At 31.2% G+C, this 19,804-nt stretch overlaps 1 protein-coding gene across 1 annotated transcript; it reads right to left on the bottom strand.

The window, feature by feature from the left end:
* Positions 1 to 210: 210 nt before the first annotated feature.
* Positions 211 to 5,535, bottom strand: LOC113373061 (BRCA2-interacting transcriptional repressor EMSY). The gene is made up of 8 exons (XM_026613394.1): positions 5,397 to 5,535; positions 5,139 to 5,313; positions 4,065 to 4,290; positions 2,866 to 3,157; positions 1,588 to 2,805; positions 1,144 to 1,444; positions 907 to 1,085; positions 211 to 453 (listed from the first exon to the last, which is right to left on the bottom strand). The coding sequence occupies exons 1-8, from the start codon at positions 5,455 to 5,457 to the stop codon at positions 413 to 415; spliced, it is 2,493 nt and encodes an 830-aa protein (XP_026469179.1). The 5' UTR covers positions 5,458 to 5,535; the 3' UTR covers positions 211 to 412.
* Positions 5,536 to 19,804: the final 14,269 nt, after the last annotated feature.

Genomic DNA, 19,804 nt, shown 5'->3' on the forward strand with positions numbered 1-19,804 from the left:
GTAATTTTTATACAACATATTTTTATTGAAAAAATTATAAATACATAGATTTATTTTTGTGTGATCATCATATTTTACATCTATAACAATATTTTGTACATACTCTTTATATATATATATATATATATATATATATATATATATATACAGAAATTTATAAAATCAAAAACTATTAAACTTAACTAGGAGGGTATGCTATGCCACTTCATAAATAATATTATTTCTTTTTATACCACAATATATATAATTTTTTATATCAAAATTCATGTGATTTAATGTCCTTTCAGTGTTTTTTTTATGGTTTTAGATTTTCAATTAAAAAATATTTTGTCTATTTACAATGATATCGCCTAGCCCTCAAACTAAATATCTAAAATTTATATTACATACCCACATTGGATTTGAATTTAAGTCACGTCACTTCCATAAGAGACATTTCAACATCTGTAGCATCTGAAATGGAAATGAATAATAAATATATAAATAATTTTGGCCCTAGGGCAAGTTGTGTAGTTGATGAGAAATCAATATATTAGTTATAAGTATACCGAGTTCCTATAGGGCTTGTAATGTTAAAACATACTAATTAAATTCAACAAATAGTTTAAATGCTTTAAATTATTTAATTTGTAAATGTAAAATAGCAAGAAGAGTTATTCAAAGAAATTTTATATCACTCAATTAGTTGATACTTTAATTAATAAATTAATTAGAAATAATTTTGCTGAAATAAAAATCTGGGTAACTAATTAATTAAAAATGATTTTACTAAAGAAATCTAGGTAACTAATTGATTGATAAATGATTTTATTGAAAAAAAAGCCAGGTAATTAATGAATTAAAAATTACTTTTACTGGAAAAAATTCAGGGTTAAAAAATTAAAATGCTTTCTTAATACTACTTACCAATATTATATGTGTGTGTTTCTTCGTCAGCATTTATCATATTCTGTTCCACATAATAATTTTCAATAACAATTTCTTCTTCCTCTACTATCATATTCGAAGCACTATCTTCCACCGATTGATGCTGCTGAATAGGCTCATAAATAATATGATCATTTATAGAAGTTCCATCCTGCAACCTGAACAAAAAACATAATCAGCATTTAATAATACACATCAGTTAATTATTTATTTTACCTTTCGGTTACATATATATTCTCATCCAGATTTTCATCCAAATATTCCTCAGAGTCCAATTTAATATCAGCCTGTTCCAAAGCCTTTTGAAATATATCCTGTCGTTGTATTGTTGTGTCGTTTGATTTGTAATTACAATTCAAATTTGTTGTACTACTTTCTGAGTCTTCTTTGCTTCCATTTAATATATTCATGAGTTCAGCGTCGGACATTATTGATGCATTATCAGTTTTATCCTTGATTATCGTGAAAGTGTCTTGGGGGTTGAGACAAACTATGGTTTCGTGATGCTTTTGGGACCCTGAAAGAAATAAATTGATTGAGATAATTGTTTTCAGACAACCTAAAACATTTTCTGGAAATCTTACAGGAAGGTAATTTATTGTATGATTTCTATATAATGTGTTAACCTAAAAATATTTATAAATGTTGAATGTAACTTACCAGTATTTTTTGAGAAATTTTCATCTATCCTCAAAACTTGATCACCATTATTAGCCTTATATCCTATAACTTTAACTTTTCCCATATTATTTTGATTCCTTATTGCATACTTATTACCGCTAGCATTATCTAATTCTTCTTCCCAATCTGTAGAATTCAAAGTATTTACATTATTTTCCACTTGTACCTTATTTCGACTGCTATACACCATCTTATTCCCCACATTTCCATCTGTCAGCCTTTCCTCAATAATAATATTCTCTAAAGAATTCGCAGGCTGACTACTCTTAATTATAATCTCATTCTTAGCAGGAAGCACCCCTGAAGCCTGTAATATTTGAGCTAGGGCTGCCCCTTTATCCGCTTGAGGATTGGCAACATCTAAAAGAATAACATTTGTTGGCTTCATATGCTCTTTTTTGTTCATACTGTCCGTGGGAGTCATCAATTTGATTTCCTTTCCATCTTTAGTTACAACAATTGGCACATCATTTTGGCCCGGTTTAGGCTTTTGTAGAAATATTACATTTGGTTTACTTGCATCGATTTGTACTTTAGCAAATTTATTGTTACTGGTTACATTTTGTAATGTGACAGGTTTAAAGGAGCTGTTGGATATTGTTACTTTACCAGGGGCGTTTGAAACTGGTACCAACGTCGTCACTGGTTTCATTTTGTTAGGAAGTGCTATAGAAACTAGTTTCACTGTCTTGCCATTCGGCAAACTGGGATGTTGTTTTATTCTATTATTAGATATATTTTGTACTAACATTGGCTTGTTTGTGCTTTGTTGTTGCGGTATTATTTTAACATTTTTAACCTCTTCAGGTGGTTTATGAACCTGTACCTTTTGATAAGGAGATATTACATAATGATATTTATCATTACTTTGCATCTGCGCTGCTACTGAAACTATGGTCCTAACCGGTTCTTTAACCTGGTGTTGTTTTAACCTATTATCATCCTCAGAGACCTGCTCATTCGGTGATAGCCTAGAAACTTTCTGTTCTTCTACTTTTATTGTAATATTATTAGCAGGACTGGGTTCAAATATATTTCTAACATGAGAAGGAGGTCTCATACTTGAAACTTTTGGTGTGATGGGTTGTGGAATTTGGGGATTCGGTCCACGATTAGTCTTGATTTTAGGTGCATGTTGCGGCACATGTGTTAATTTTGATGATTGTGTATTTGGGGGGTGCTTTTGATAGGGATGACCTAGAAAAAAATTAATCATTATATATAAAATATTTTAAATGAAATAATAAAAGTACTTACTTTTTACTTTATTTTGTGAATTATATAACTGCTTTATTTTGGCATTTGTAGTGACTTGAGACGACTTCTTTCTCATATGATCTTTAATCCTTTCCTGATGATATACTGTTGTTGAGGGGACACTTTTGCTAGTACTAGGAATTGGAACTTTTGGTGGCACAGGAACTGTTTGGGAAATTCTCGGATTGACAGTGCTTTGTGTTTGTTTATTATCAATCTCATTGCTGATTACTTCTGTGGAATTTCTTCGACGTATTTTCGTTCTTTCTCTTTGTACTGCAGGTAGCACTTGCTGAAGTAAAAAATGTATAATCAGTTTTAGGGATGAACTAACTTATAACCTACAAAATGTACATATTACTATTTTTATATATTTATAAGTAAGAATCCCAATGGAAAATTATGAAATAAGCATTAAAACGGAAGATAGTACGACGGCGGGATCAAATAAAGAAAAGTTTTACAAAAGGGTGCCCCTTTTCAACTCTAAAATAAAACTGTCACACGTGGGAAATAAATTTAAAAAAGTCCTTATGTGGCAACACTTTTAATTTATAAGTGACAGCCAATGACAATTCACATTCTAAGTTGAGGTTATAACAAATAATATTAATTATTATTTCTTTTTTGAAATAAAACTATTTATCTGTTATATTTAATGTTTCAATAGAAAGAAAAGAATGAACAACAAAATAATATTCCTATCATGTAGAATGTTATTTTTAAGACATACATATAAATTTTGTAATAATTTGCAGTTTTTTATGAAGTGCATGACATGAAAAAACTGGATTGACGTAAATTAAAATTGCGAAATATATATATATATATATATATATATATATATATATATACACATGAGTATATACTATTATTTATTTAGCTGTTACAATTATGATGCTCTAAAGAATCAATTAGATTTATAATCGAAATATTTTAAATTTGTAATTGGTTTTAGAAATCAAGTTTTATTTGGGCATATATAATCAATATTTATTGTAAATTTGCATTTCATACAATAAACATCCAATTATATATTTTATATTTCATTATATATCAAAATTATGTAATTCCAAGTAATTAAAATTTGAATTAATTATAGTAAACATTAAAGTTTCAATAAGAAAGAAAATAATAAAGAATAAATCATATTCCAACTATGTAGAATGTTATTTATTTTTTCTATTTATATTTCTTACCCTGTTTTCATTTGTAACAACATTTGTGTGATCTGGCAAGTACTTTTTCGGCCGTGTCACTTCAGTACAGGGTTTAACTTTGATTTCCCTATTTTGCATGAAAGCCTCTCTGGCAAGGCTATCGGCAAGGGCAGCATAAGCAGTTTCTAATCTCCCTCGTGGAATTAGAGGAACTGTTCTGCGTCCTTCTGTGAGCCAATCCATTCGAGAGTTATCTCCAGAAATTCTAAAAGAAATGAATAGATAACTATTAGATGAAAAAGAAAAACAATTGACTTATTTTATGTTAATTTAAAAGTGAAAGCTTTCTTTAACAAGTAAGCTGTTGCAAATTCAATTTATAGCGAAAACTTAATTATTATTGAATATATTATGTATATATACATGATGAAGAGTGAATTTCAAGAAAAAATACAATTAATAACTAGTTGTTTTTAATAATGTCTATAACATCTCAGTTAAATCTAAAAAGCGCTCAAAATAATAAACAAGTAAGCGCTTATACAAATAACAAAAATGCCTCAATGTATATGAATATATAATATCATGTAAATGATCCAAGAAAGAACATAAATGCTTTTAAGCAATAAATAATTAATTTCCTCAAGGGGGCACTTATTTTGAACATGCTGAAACAAAATGTCACAATCTATTATGACAGCTGTCACAAAATGGCGCCATTATTTTAGTGCACTAATTTATCTTAAAAAACACATAAATCATGTGTTAAATATATATTTAACATGGAATTTTTAAGGCCTGATCTGTCTTGCTGCTTAGGTGACTATATAAAGGTCTTGATATAATGGATATCCAGTAATATGAGTGTCTGGTTATTTATAACCCTGAAAAGTTATTTTTATAAAAGAAATATAACATTCTTTTAGACATCTCCTCTTCAGGTATGATCTATTCGAGACTGTAGATTGTATGATTAACAGTCTTTTACAACAGCATGCAAACTTGCTTGAAAGTTTTAAAAAGTACACTGTTTATGTGTAATATTTTTTTTATTTTTAATAAATAGGATTTACTGAAATATATAGTTTTGGGATGTATTTTTAATCTACTTACTGTTCTGAAACTGTGCAAAGGGTCTCATCATTTGTAACCCTTCTAATTTCAGCTTTATGTCTGTCAGCATTGATATGTAGTACAGATCTTAATTGGACCAACATTTCACGTTTTCTTTGACCTAATGTCCCTTGGGCTCTAAAAGCATTCAGAAGACCAGCGTAGGCTTCCAATTCTATAAAAATATATGAATTTATTAACAAGTTTAACATAATTAATGATGTTATATGAGTGGCATATTTTTTCTTATTTTTTTACCTAGCCTTCGAAGTATTCCACGACACTCGTCTTTAGAAATATCCAATAATATTGGCCACATTTTTGTACTCACTTTTGCCACATCACTTTATTCATAAATATAGAATGATAAACAAATAGACAATTTTCTAATTTTCAAAAGTCGTTTGGCATACGGCCATAATTGTTTATGTCAAAAACGTCGGACATCTTCGCCTCACTTCATGACACTAACACATCAAAGTGTTGCCAACATGGACAACGCAATGTTTGTGTACACAAAAAATAACGTTGAAAGATTTGAATTTAAATTTAAATCTTAATTGAAATACACTTTAAATGATTTTTTTTAGTATACAATACAATATACAGCTCATTCAATAATAAAATTATTAACATTTTGAATTTTTGTAAAGCTAATCATGAAATAAAAGTTGCAGCACTGGAGTGCCATTTCATTTGTGTTTTGACTTTGAAAGACGCAAGTTTAATGGAGTTGTTACAAAAGTTATTAAAACGTTTATTTTATTCTTGTGAATAACCAGTGCCTTTTTAAATTCAACAAATAAAATTTAAGGACATAAGTGTACATTTACCATCACTGCATTATTTGTTATTATCAGGATCGAAATGTAAGTACATTAATGTCATTTCATTTTATGGTGTCTGAATGATTTTCACAACTGTTTAACTGATTATATAGATGACAACATTTGTATATAATATTTGAATATAATATGTACAATATATATGCATAAATATATACAATTTTTATCAGAAACATACACAAAATTTATAGGTTAAAAATGCTGTCATTTTTATATCAAACGCTTGCCAAACTTTATAATGTTTTTAAATTTACTACAGAAAGAAAGAATTCTTTAAAAAGTCTATTGTACTTTTAAGCCATAGTAATTTGAAATTCTCAAAATAGTCAATGTTCATAATATTCTTAACAATATATTTATCTAAAAAGATAAACTTCAGGCTTAGAAGACAATTTGGTAATAATTTTGCCAAATATCTATCGTTTGGTCAACATTTTGTACTATCGACCAATTTTTTCACAACAATTTACTAGTAATCCAACATTTTTTATCTAATTTATAACTTGCTATTATAATCTTTTACAATTTGTTATTTTGAATGTATCGTAGTTTCCTGGAATTTTCCAGCAATGTTCCTATATTTAAACTTTTTCACAAATTTAATAAATTGGCTAAGATGGACTTAAAATTTGTTCGAAAAGCTTTTCTAAATAAGTCCTTACTTTTTACATAACAGTATAAAATTGCTCAAATTTATCCAATATGAGTAACTTGCCTATTTAACATTAAGCTATTTTAAAAAATCTAAAGGTTTTATTATGAAAACACTTTCATTTGTCTCTTGTCCCTCGACCCATTTCTTAATTTCAAATATCATCGACACATTCATATAGAATATAAGTGCTTTATTTATCAAAAATAATATGTTTAGAATACTGATTTGTATGAATAAATAAATGTATATATTATAACTTATTTGTATAAATATTTGATTTAAAAAAATTAAAATAATCCAGCTCGTTTCTTCAACTCGTGCTGTCTCCAGCAAGGAAGTTTATCAAATTCTGAATAGTCCATTCCGAAAATCGCCATGAAATCATCATGAGTTAAATGTAACTGAAACATTGAAAATAATATCAAAACTGCAAAGGGAATTATGTTGCACCAAGATAAGTTTTTCTCATCTTACCTCTTTTTTCTGCAAATCGATTCCATATGGTGTATTACAAGGAGTGATCTCTTTAAGTACATCCAAAGGGTATTTATCATGTAGGTCAAACTCTCGATTTCTTTGTATAATTCTTGCCCTGATACTAACTTCTGTGTGGGTATCCGGGTCCAAGTCATTGGCCAAAGTTTTGCAGTCTTTATTATTTCTGGAGGCCCTTTCACGGTCGATTGTTTCTCTGACTTGGTTGAAGGATTGGAAATTCTAAAAGAGAAGGTAATAATAGTTACAAAATATTACATAAAATATATTTACAAAGGAAAAGTTTATGTTTAGTGCAGATTTGCTAATTTTATGTTTTGTGGTACTCACTTCCCACATGTTGTTGTTCCAATCTGGAAAGAATCCAATGAAATTTGGGGTCTCATGACCCTGTTTCAAGACGCATACTGGTATCAATGGATCTCTTACAGCAGGATCTATAAGAAAACAAATATAAAGTCTGAAACTTACTTTCACTCTTGCTCAATTGTATATTCTATTTAGAGTAGAAGTAGTTTATTTATCATGACAGTTGTGATTTAGATAAATTGGTTCCTTTTCATTCATTACCTGAGGCCAAATATTTATCTGCCAATTGAACAGCACTCGTGTATTGCTCCTGGGAACAAAATTCTCCCAACCAGATAAAAATTGCTTCGTAAGAATCCAATAACATGACACTGTGAGGCGAAAGTCGATTTTGTGTAGGGCTGAAATACTCTACAGCTGGGAATAAAGTTAAATAAATAATTGATAAAATAATTAAAAAAATATATAATAGTTGTTAATAAAATCAAATATACTGAATAAAACTACTTCTGAGTTGCTATTAAATTAATTCAAATATGCAAAAATTTATACGAAGTGATTTATGTTTTAAACTTTTTACCATTTAATAAATTAAAATTGTCCACATTCGACACTTTTGCAACATTGGGTATTCTGAACAGTCGTGCTGGGGGCATATTCGCCGGTCTCTGTGTCTCCTGTTGTGTTATTATTTCAGGATCCATTAGGCCTTCCTTGCCGCCCAAGAACATCCAGAAATCTTCAGGCTCTCGCCCTGAAAAAAAATCAATTACAACAACCAATAAAATAATTCTGCAGTTGTTACTATTTCCCTTTACCTTCCATCACTATTTCGTACTCCATCGGTTGTCTGGGGTCGCCCTGAGCAATTTTTTTGGCAGCCTCTCTTTCGTCACCAGTAGATCCTTTTCCAAACCAGACAAAGCACTTGACAATCTCCAAATTGCATACAGGTATCTCAATTAAATTTTGATGCGAAAACGTCGTGCTTTCTGAGGAAATAATAATATTTTAGGAGTAAGTTGCAAGAGGTGCATCCGAAATTCAAAGGGAACGCGAAAAAAGAATTTCAATTAATACAATTCTGAACTTACTTCTTGATCCCTGGCTGGACTTTTGTCCCTCATTTCGTGCATCCTGATTCAGTTCTTGTGAAACGAGAGATCGATTGTACTCCTGAGATTGATTCTGATCCTGCAATTGATTCTGCGACTGAAATTGATTCTGATTCTGCAATTGATTCTGCGACTGAAATTCTTTCGTGTATTGTCTCGTCTGTCTAATTCCAGTGTCATCTAGAGTTTCGTCTTTCTGACTGACACTCTCTTGTCTACTCGTCACAGTTTGCCTTTGTGGGCCTTGGGAAGGGTTTTGGGATCCTTGGTTGCTCGCCGCTGTATATCTGGATGTAAAAATAATTAATGTATTGTGATAAATATATTTGTTTTGTTTATAATTACCCGGAGACCTTGAAGGTGTCGTAACTATATAAGAACTTTGGTCCGTGTTTTGAATCATTTTTGAAGCACTGATCTTCGAAATGTTATCTGCTACAGTATTTTCATATTCAAGTGGTCTTGTGGTACTTCGATCCCTCGCCATGACTGAAGATGTAGGTAGCCTTTGGATCAATGAACCATTGGGCACAGTCAACCTGTAATAAATAAAGGACATTGCACACTGTCATTGAAGACTATCTATTTTTAGCATCTACCTCGATGCATCAAGATTTTCTTGAACATCAGCTGTCAAATTGCCACCACTGGTGATTCTTGAAATGGGATTTGCCGATGCTCGTTGGAAACCACTAGTCCGTGATCCAGAAAAACCATTTTCATATTTCTTAGAATTATTTAAAACACTCCTCATACTGCCAACTTTCCCAGAATTCAAGGTATTAATTGGCACCAACATATTCTCATCTAGCATACCACTTCTCTGCCTTGTACTTGATTGAGAGTTGTATTTCGTGTTTATCTGGGTAATACTCGGTGTGCTGTTGGTAGAATAACTTCTGGACCCGCTGGAAGACAATCTTCCTGCACTCTGACCAGAAATTGTTGATGCTGGAGTTTGTCCAGTGTCGTGGAAACTTTGCGCGTTCTCGTCGCGATAACTACCACCTGCGAAAAAGATAATTGATAAGTAAATAATAGATAAAAAAGAACAATATTATAATTTACCATAAACAAAGAATACAAAGCACTGCTTCGTCTTCAAAGATGAAGCAAACACCGGCACTTCCCATGCCTTCGCCAAATTTCCTTCGCCTTTCACATGGAGAAGAATTGATTGTTTGCAGGAAACTTGTTTGGGAAAAAAATATAATCAATTATATAGACCAAGTCGAGGGTATTTTATCCCGTAAACCGATTGCTTACATTGTTCTGATGGACCCACGTACACGACATATTTTCCACGAAACATTTGGAGGAAATGAGGAGGTTCATAGCCTTGGACTACTCTAACCTAATTAACAATTATCATTAATAACATAGATATTAACAAAATTATAATGTATGTATTTATAATAAACCAATTTACCAGAGTGCAGTTTCTGCCCAAATCAAAATCTTTTTCCAGGATTTTCTCTTCTACAAGGGCTTGATCATCAGCTGTTGTATCAATCCCCTAAAAACATAAAATATTATAAATAGATCTTATATAAATAAAAACTAGTGGTGCATGGCATCGTGCTTTAAGGCAAATTTCTGGAACTTTCCGTACAAAAAAATACTTTTTTTAATTTTTTTAGAACTGAAAAAAATAGATTTTTGTGATTTAAAATTTTTTTGATAAAATTGAAATTTTGAATTTATTTTAACTTTTTTTTCAAAGCATTCGCGATACGTTATTTGCGTAGAAACGAAATATTGAACGCAGTCCAACGGATAAACATTGGTACGGAACCCACAGAACTGTAAACAGAATTTGTTCTTATTATCAAAGTATCTATAAAATATGTGATAATTTGATGTGCATATGTCTACTATCATCTTTGTTCCCAAATGGCATTATTTTTACTTTTTTTAATGGATGCCCTAAACCGATAGACCTGCCTCGAATTTCAGCAGTTCGTCAATACAAATAAAATGTTTTTTGAATAATTCAAATCGGACGCTCCGTTCTCCTAAATATTAAATTACCATTTTTGGCACTTTTTGCTCTGTACTTCCACAACGGCTGGTCCAACTTTTGCCAAAAACAATTCCGCACGTCACCTTATCAATACGAACCGAATGTACTTTGAATTACTCAAATCGGTTTATCCGTGTTCTCGAAATCGTCGTCAAAAAATTGTATTCGCACACGCACACACTTATACACATACATCTATTTTTCCAAGGTATGCCAAAATGTTCAGAAACCTTTGAAACGTAATCTTACCCTACGGGAAGTATAAATGGAATGGGAAGAAAAAAAATGGAATGAGAATTTGGAAAATGGAAGAATAAAAGGAATAAATGATCAAAATTTTACAAGACAAATATTATAAATTATTTTTTACTCACCAGCCAATAGTAAAGAATGCATATATTTTCCGCTCTTATCCTGTACCTGTATTGCACTATGTATGATTCAGGTGAAAAAAATGCAGCAACGTCTTGCGGAAGCTTTTCTACAAGTTGACCACTAAAATTCAAAAGCCAAATATTATTTCAACCTTCCATTTTTATTATCAAATATTAAATTATCATTATTTTAAATTACTTTTCCGCCTTCCAACAATTCATCATTCCGGTTCCGTCGTCCGACAGCTGAATCTGCGCCGCCAGCTGCGGCCTCCTGCGTAGAGATTCGGCGTCAATTTTTCTTCCTGCCGTCAATTTATTTCCGCATTTGTTTTTGTTATTTACCAACACCAGATTGACGCCGTTGGCATTGGTGATGGTTCCGGGGGAGGGCGTATCGAAATCTGAAGAAAATAGAACAATAATACATAGTTAAGGCTACGGCAGATTTATAGACCAACATTTTTAACTTTCCGAAGGAGAAGTTTATGTTATCATCTAAAAATCCGATTCGCTAATTTTATGTTTTCTCGACCTATCAAGCCATTCTGAATCGAATGAGACTAAATTTGGAAAAAGTACACCTAAGTCTGTTTTTACACGGTCTTTTTGTACACGGTTTTGATATAACACGGTTTGAAAATTGAATATTTTTAAATTTTTTACACGAATTTATTCCATTTAGCACGACTTGAAATTTTATGTACCTAAATTTTTTTTGTCAAATTAAATTTTTGCGAAGTATGTTCATCCACAAAAAAGTATTTATGAAAGAAAAAAGTCTGAAACCATCGATAGTATCGATAGTTTGCAAACACTAGCTTCAAGATTTAAGTGAATTCCCCTTTAGCGCGTACAAACAATTTTTACTGGTCAAAGCAAATGTGAATAGCACTAATTTAATTCTTGTTCTTAAAAATTCTTGTTTTTCACCAATTTTAATAGGTTTTAGAGATTAGGAACGAATCACCCATTTTTGTATAAGGTCAATGTCTTTTTTTACACGTTTTTTTTTACACGGATTCTTCTGGAACGAATCTCCGTGTAAAAACAGACTTAGGTGTATTTATGTATATATGTGTATGTAAACAGATTTTTTGCCTTAAATCAACGTTTTCTCAAAAACGGCTGGACTGATTTCAAAAATTTAAAAGCCATTCGATGTATCTCGATGAGGACTAGCGTTTCTGAGTTTTGTGCGACGATCGGCCGTGCCGTTTCTTTGTAAATTGCAGAAAAGTGAAAAATTTTTCGTCCATGTTTTAGCCCGCAATTCTTAATCGATTTTGAAAATTCAAAATCTGTTCGATAGATATTGGTGGGGAATCGTGCTTTTTAGTTTTTGGTAAAGATCGGCCGGGCCGTTTTCTTGTAATAAAGTTTTTTTTAAAAAAATTGACGATTTGTATGATTTTTTTTACGGTAGATATCATAGTCTTGTAGATCATACTAAAATATTATTGACCTACGACAAGTCGTTTAATTTTAAAAATTCTTCAAAGTTTGCAAAAATTAGTATCGTTCTTTTGGCATTTGTCAATATTAGACCTTTGATCGACGTTTTCTCAAAAACGCCTGAACCGTTTTCAAAAAATTTAAACGATGTATTTCAATGAGGACTATAGTTTGACAGTTTTGTGAGACGATCTGCCGAGCCGTTTCTTTGTAATTTGAAAAAAAGTGTTAAACTTTTCTCCCACATTTAAGCTCATTTTACCGAATCCATTCTAAAAAAACCAAACCTGTTCGAAAGATATTAGTTGGGAATGATACTGATTAGTTTTAGGTGAAAATCTACCGAGCTGTTTCCTTGTAATTAACTGTTGAAAAAAAAATTTAAACCGATTTTTATGGAACTTTTTTTGGCAATATCATGGTCTTATAGAACTTACTGAAATATTACGGCCTTACGAGGGATAGTTTAATTTTAAAAATTCATCAAAGTTTGAGAAAATGTTAAAATTACAATTAGACGATTTACTTGGTCTAAAGATAGAGTACTTGGTCTCAAACCATTAAAGTCCTACCAAAACTGGTTCAATTTAGAAAGTTATTGATTTTTGAAAATTTGCTTTTAGAAAATATTTGAGATAACGTGTTCGTTCGTTTTCAATTATGTGTAATAAATCCACTCGGAATACTTTTAATTACTCATAAATTTATTTATATTTTATTGATCGAGTCGATTATTTGCACATATCGGGAAGTTCGTAAAACTTGTCTCAAGGCAAAATACCAATACCATCAGTTAGTTGATTATATTCATTTACCTGGCCAATTCCGGAACAGCGCAATAAATTCAGCAGGTTCACAGCCTCCAGAAACTCTATGTATTGGAGTATCCCTCGGTAGACATTTCTTTCTGACGAAGCCTCTGGCGTTCCTGATGGCTTCACAACGTTCTTTAATCCCAACACTTGTATTCTGGCGCTCTCCTACCCAGATCCAAACACTACCACTAAAATCGAGGAAAAGAAACATTGGTGATCCCAAAATATGTTTATAAATCCATTCCTAATTTTTATATTATTTTCTTACTTGACCAAAGTCTGGGAATTATCATCCGTTATATCTAACATTGACATGCAGCTGTCAGTGTCACTGTTCAATCCACTGGATCCCACATCGTTGACCACGCATGTATTGTCAATTATGTACACATAATTGGAATCCAAATCGTACCTGGATAAAGGACCATCTAAGAGGAAAAGATAATGTTATCATACAAAATATATTATTATTATTATTACTATTATTATCTTACTTTTCATTTCTGCAATCCGGTATTTGCCGTCAGCGTCCGAGCATCTGTATAGTTTTAAGTTTTGTTTCAAAGGACTCTGGTCACGAAGTTGTTCACTGTTTTGTGCTGAATATTGCTGGTTTTTGGAGAATTCTCGTGTGATTTCCGTTACCATGTCGGGTTTGACTATTCTGTCTCGAAGATCTTTAGAGGGAAAAAATACAGAATAATAAAAAATAATGCAGTGAAGAAAATGGTGCTCACACACTATAGCATTGCCTTTAGGCAGATAAATATGGACATTTTCGAATTTCCTTGCTCCCAAGGGCTCAAATGGTTCCAAATTGATAAAAAACAGTTCTCTGAAAGTTTTAGCTCTTAATTTTGACTTTTAGATAGTGCGAAATTCAATCAAAGTTCGTATGGAAATAGCATGGAAAATTTTATTAAAATTAAAAAAAAATAACTATATCTTAGCCACAAATGAATTAAAAGTGAAAATTTGTGTCATTTTTTATTCAAAATTCGACGCTCTGCAAATTTTTGAAATTTTTTTCAAGCAATTTTCATACAAAACTTTGATTGAATTGCGCTTTATCTAGAAGACAATATTAAGAGCTAAAACTTTTAGAGAATTGTTTTTTATTAATTTGGAGCCATTTGAGTCCTTGGTTGGGAGCAAGGATTTTCGAAAATGTCCATATATATATAAAATTCCTAAAAAATATATAAATCTTATATATATAAAAAGAGTAAATATACTCTTCCTAAACGATTATTCGGCTTTTGATAAATCTTTCTGATGTTTGTTAAGGGAATATTTTAGGATGTATGTGATTATAAAAATATAGTAATATTGTAGAAATAAATGGAAAAAATTTCAAAAAACGACATCTCATTGTTTGATATTGTAAATATTTGAGACATTGTTTGGCATTGAAAATAAATGAAAACTGTCATCTGCCAAAAATTTCAATTTACTTATGAGTCTAGACAATATTAGAATATGTATAATAAATTCATGATTATGATTGAGAAAAACAAAATGTCTACATTATTATTGATACAGTATATGTATGACAGATTGAATGATACGCATATGAACAGGATTTGACAAATTAATTCACTAGAAACATAAAATATGAAAAAAAAAATGTTATGTTATGGTTATGGTCAATAATGAAAGGCTAGAATTTTTTTGCTCTCTATGATTTAAATAAATAAGTAAAATCTTTTAAAAGCCAACTATTAATTAATGATAATAATTTTAATAGTAAACTGTTAAAACAGGTAAAATTATAGTGGGGGGCGCTAGAAAAAAATGGCATGCGGGCGCTGAGGACCCCAGGATTATCCCTGGTAATAACGTATATTAAATTATTACTAAGAAAAATGTAATTTAGATATTATAATTACTAAAAACCATTTAAAATATGATACGAGATTATAAAAATTCAAGGCAACATTATTGGAGCAATTATTTTGGGTTGTAATATTAGAATAGGATATTAAAAAATTGTAGACATGAGTACAGGACAACGTCTGTCGGGTCATCTAGTATATGGGTCATTCTTTTACAAATCCTACGGATTTTCGAAAAAATAAAATGTCACATTTTAGAATTGTCTGAAATTTTTTTTACAGATATTACACATAAAATCATTTGACACGTATTTTAGATTATTTTAGAAATATGGATTTTTTGCTCAATTTCTATGAACATCACCTGCGGTAAATTAATTATCTCCGGATGTGCTGATCGGATCAGTATTATTTTTTTTATTACACTCATATTGAAGTGAACTTTGTAATGATTAAAAAAAATTATTTTGCTCTTGCAATTTTCTTAACAATAACAACCCTTAAATATTTACAAAGGTTTTACTCAGCCTTACCCCAACTTGAATCGATCCACAAAAAAACATTTTTTTTTTTTCTTTACTTTTTTCTTTTACTTTAGAAATACGTGTCAAATGATTTTATGAATAGTATCTGTAAACAAATTTTCAGACAATTCTAAAATGTCAAGGTTAATTGGTGTTCGGTTTGTAAAAGAATGACCCATATACAAAATTATTTTATCTCACCTAAATATTTTTCGAAAAGTTTTCTATCGTGTTCTTGAAGCGTTTTCTCATATCCGTCATCCACAAATATTATTTCTATTGCTTCCGATAGACCTTTAGCCAACTGCAATAAGTAATGGCATATATAAGGTTGTCAAATATCTCCCTTCCGCCTTTTTGTATTATAAACCAAGAGCAAAAAAGCGGAAGGGAGATTTGACAACCTAATCAATATCAGCCCACTGTACTAAAAAATATTAATATTACCTCGACTGCCTTCAGTTTGGTGACATCATCCGACTTTCCTCCCGCTCCACACGAAAGCAAACTCCTTCTCACCATTTTTGGAGCAATCTTCCTTCGCCACATAATTAGTACATACCATCTTTTCCCTGCAACTCAATGAAATTCCAGTCCCGCAATCGAAGTCCTGGCCTTCGTTGCAGAAATCCTCGTCGCTGTTGCCATTTGCGAAGCCCTTGTCGCAGATCGTGATTAAGTTGTTCCCGTTCTGGTGACTTTTCGGCTGGACGTGCAGGACGACGACGCCGTCGGCGGTGAAGTGGCGCCAGGCGGGGCGCGAGTAGCGGAAGATGCGTTCCGGTTGCACCACGAAGAGATTGGCGACAGATTGCTGGGGGCTGTCGTTGCAGTCGTTTTCGATGATTCTGAGGAAAGGATAATAAATTGATAAACATTTACATACACATACACACAGGGCCGGATTTAGAAATTTGGCGCCCTGGGGCAATGACAAAAATGCCGCCCCAACCTAAAACTGAATTATCATTTCTGGAATTCTGGTCCGTACCTTCGAAATAGTTGGACCTGCCTTGGCTAATAACTAATCAACACGTCTTCTTGTCAATAGGAATTGAATCATTCAAATCGGTTAATCCGTGTTCTCGAAATCGACTTGAATAATTAAAAAAATATTAGATTTGTATTGATGAGGAGTCGTGTTGAATTGTTTTTTGCACAGGCAGGTCCAGCCGTTTCGAAAAATGATAATTGAGTTTCGATATTTCAGCTATGCAGCGCGATTGCTTTGAAAAAAGTTCATAATTTAAACAAAAAATCAAAATACAAAAAAAGTTTCAAAAAATTTTAAAGCTTTTTAAAGAATTTAATTTTCAGTACGAACAGTTCCAGTAATTTGCCTTAAGGCACAATGCCATGCGTCACTAGTTTAATTTTTTTCGGCGCTATAAGCTTGGAAGTGCACGAATTCTTCATCTTAAGAGGGCTCGAGATCTGAAGAACATATTTTTCCTAAACTTTCAGCTCGTTTACGAATCTTTATATTAGCCAACTTGTCAAATTTGATTATGACTTATTAATCAATTTGATAATTTACGCTCGGAGAGGGAGACAAGGCAAAATAATAAATTTTAATAATCGGTTATTTGAGTTGCATTGCGATCGTATTATGTTTTTTAATTATTTTTCTAGAAATAAAAAAATGTTATTAAAACAATCAGTTAACTTTATTGTATAGAATTTTTTCTTGCTATCGAAATTTGCCGCCCCCGAAAATTTGCTGCCCTGGGCAGTAGCCCCGACACACACACACACACACACACACACAATATATATATATATATATATATATAAATATATTCATAATTAAATTTTTTTGTTCGACGTTGAGACATATCTTAAATATTGATGTTCAGCCAATCGTCGAAATAAATGAAAAAAATTAATAAGATTATTAATTATTAAGACGAATTGTGTATCATCATTCAGTAATTTTTGTTAATCAGTATCGAAGAATATTTACAAAGTTAAAAATTAATTTTAATTAACCAGGAAAACCCATTTTTTTTAATTACATATAGAATATAAACCAAACAAACATATATATATAGATATAGAAAATATAGAAATGAACATATTAGGTGAACATGTTTTTTTTTAATTTTAAAACTGAAAACGAAAAAAAGTCACGTGACACACGAAGTGTTTGGAGAGGGTTTTCAGGGATAGTTAAACAGTGGGGACACAAATTTAAAAAATATAACATAAAAACAAATAGACTATGGGACACAAAAGTCAAGATTGGAAAATTATTTTTGAAAAAAATGTTAATATTATGATAAGAGTGGTGTACTAGAAGAGCAGAATTTCGTTTATTAACGCAAAAGGGGTTTAAAAAGATAAATACAGATCCAGCAAATTTTCTGAGGTCAACATTCTTTTCCTCATTTAAAATAATAGGATTTTTGGTATTGAAAATATGGTTTAAACTAATGACATGTTCCGAAAACATTGTCTTAAACTAATTTTTAATTTTTTAATTGCAAATGTATTGGTTCATTCTCTTGTAAATATATTGCGTATAACAACAATTACAATATATCTTTATACATAATTTTCGTAACATTATGTGTTAATGATCATACTCCTCCAAAACGGCTGGACCGATTTTATGTTTAAACTCAGCAAGGATTTTATTTTATTATGATGCGTAATTTGAAAACACAATCATCAAACATACATTTAAATTATTATATGACAAATCTTTTATGTTTCTGAAATGGGAAAAACCGCTCTCGGTGTTTATTTTAATATTTTTCATTAAAAATTAATACCGTATAATGATTCATGTCGAATTTGAAGTTTTTAAGAATACGTTATAATTTTTTAAGTAAATATTTGGTGCAAATAATTACACAAATTACACAGAGCTGAGGATGTTAAGAGAGTGCAGTGAACTTTTATGAAATTAGTGTTTTTTGTTTGACGGTATTTAAATGTTATGACCGAGCGTAAAAAACTCTCCATTTAGATGTATACAGATATACGAGGTAATGAAATAGTCTATCCAATTATTAAAAAGACTAGGTGTTAATGGCATATTGCTTCAAGGAAAGTTGCAAAAACTTTCCAATATGGTAAATGATCGATTAAAATGCGAATTGAAGTCTAGCAACTTAGGTTCAAACAAATAATTTTTTTGTTTGAGTGGTACTTTCTGCCTTCTGCCTTTTTAGATAAGATAGCAAGCTTATCAAGAATAGACTTAATCATTATAATGATAATGGGTAATATCGCTGTTGCATCCATTAATCACAAACTCTCAATAATAATTACACTTGCACATGAGTCATTACATAATAATTATTCTTACGTCACTCCATTTGGGAAATAGCCCAAAAATCTGGGCGACTCCTTGCCCTGCGCCTCCCGATGGACAGTGGCGTGCCGGTGGCTCAAGACACAGGCGTAGCTCAGGAGGGACACGTGCTTGTCCAACTCGAGGGACTTGTAGGCGGCCCCTCCGCTCTTTTCCGGTGTTGCATTGGAACCTAATAAAGGACAAGAGGATAAAATAATTAGATATATTGAAATATAGATAGAAATTTAATTCGTGGTTAATAGAAAAAAATTGAATGCTGCTATGGAGTCTAGGTGAAAAATTGTTCTAAAATAGGGCAAGGATATCGATCGTATAGTGCTTAAATTTGGAGGTGAACATAGATAGCAAAACTGGAAAAAGAGACTAGATTAATAAGAATTTTTGGATATCAATCCTGGATAATGTGTAACAATTTTTGATTGCTTGATATCTTGAATAAAAACTTGAAACTTGCAAAATTTGAGATAAACAAGAATGTTTCTTTTCGGGTATATGATTAGTAAAGGTTTTTGCTTACCTAGCCAAAAATGTATATGTTTTTCTACATTTTCGCTATTCGGTACAGGAACTGCACTGTAAACCAAATAGCATTCGCCAGAATCCAATTCTCCTTGTTTATCTTTAGGAATGGGCACAAGGCGCAAATTCTAAATATTGAAATAAATAAATGATTATACGGCATTAATTTTTTAATGAAACATATAAAAATAAACATCGAGAGCGGTTTTCCCCATTCAGAAACCTAAAAGATTTGTCATATAATAATTAAATGATGTATGTATGTTCGGAACAATTTTTCGTCTGAATGTGTTTTTAAATTACGCATCATAATAAAATAAATATAAGCATTGGTCTAAAAATAAAATCCTTACTGAGTTTGAACATAAAATCGGTCCAGC

The sequence above is a fragment of the Ctenocephalides felis genome, unplaced genomic scaffold (genome assembly GCF_003426905.1).
Source record: "Ctenocephalides felis isolate EL2017-DRISC unplaced genomic scaffold, ASM342690v1 CF-g0.4_SCAFFOLD_01604, whole genome shotgun sequence".
Lineage (NCBI taxonomy): Eukaryota > Metazoa > Arthropoda > Insecta > Siphonaptera > Pulicidae > Ctenocephalides > Ctenocephalides felis.

What these genes read in the sequence shown, in the direction of transcription:
- LOC113373061 (XM_026613394.1), bottom strand. Translation starts at nt 5,457, where the DNA reads ATGTGGCCAATATTATTGGATATTTCTAAAGACGAGTGTCGTGGAATA. An exon ending in AAATTTCTCAAAAAATACTG is followed by an intron (nt 1,445 to 1,587) that starts GTAAGTTACATT and finishes TATTTCTTTCAG; the next exon opens with GGTCCCAAAAGCATCACGAA. An exon ending in AACACACACATATAATATTG is followed by an intron (nt 454 to 906) that starts GTAAGTAGTATT and finishes TTTCCATTTCAG; the next exon opens with ATGCTACAGATGTTGAAATG.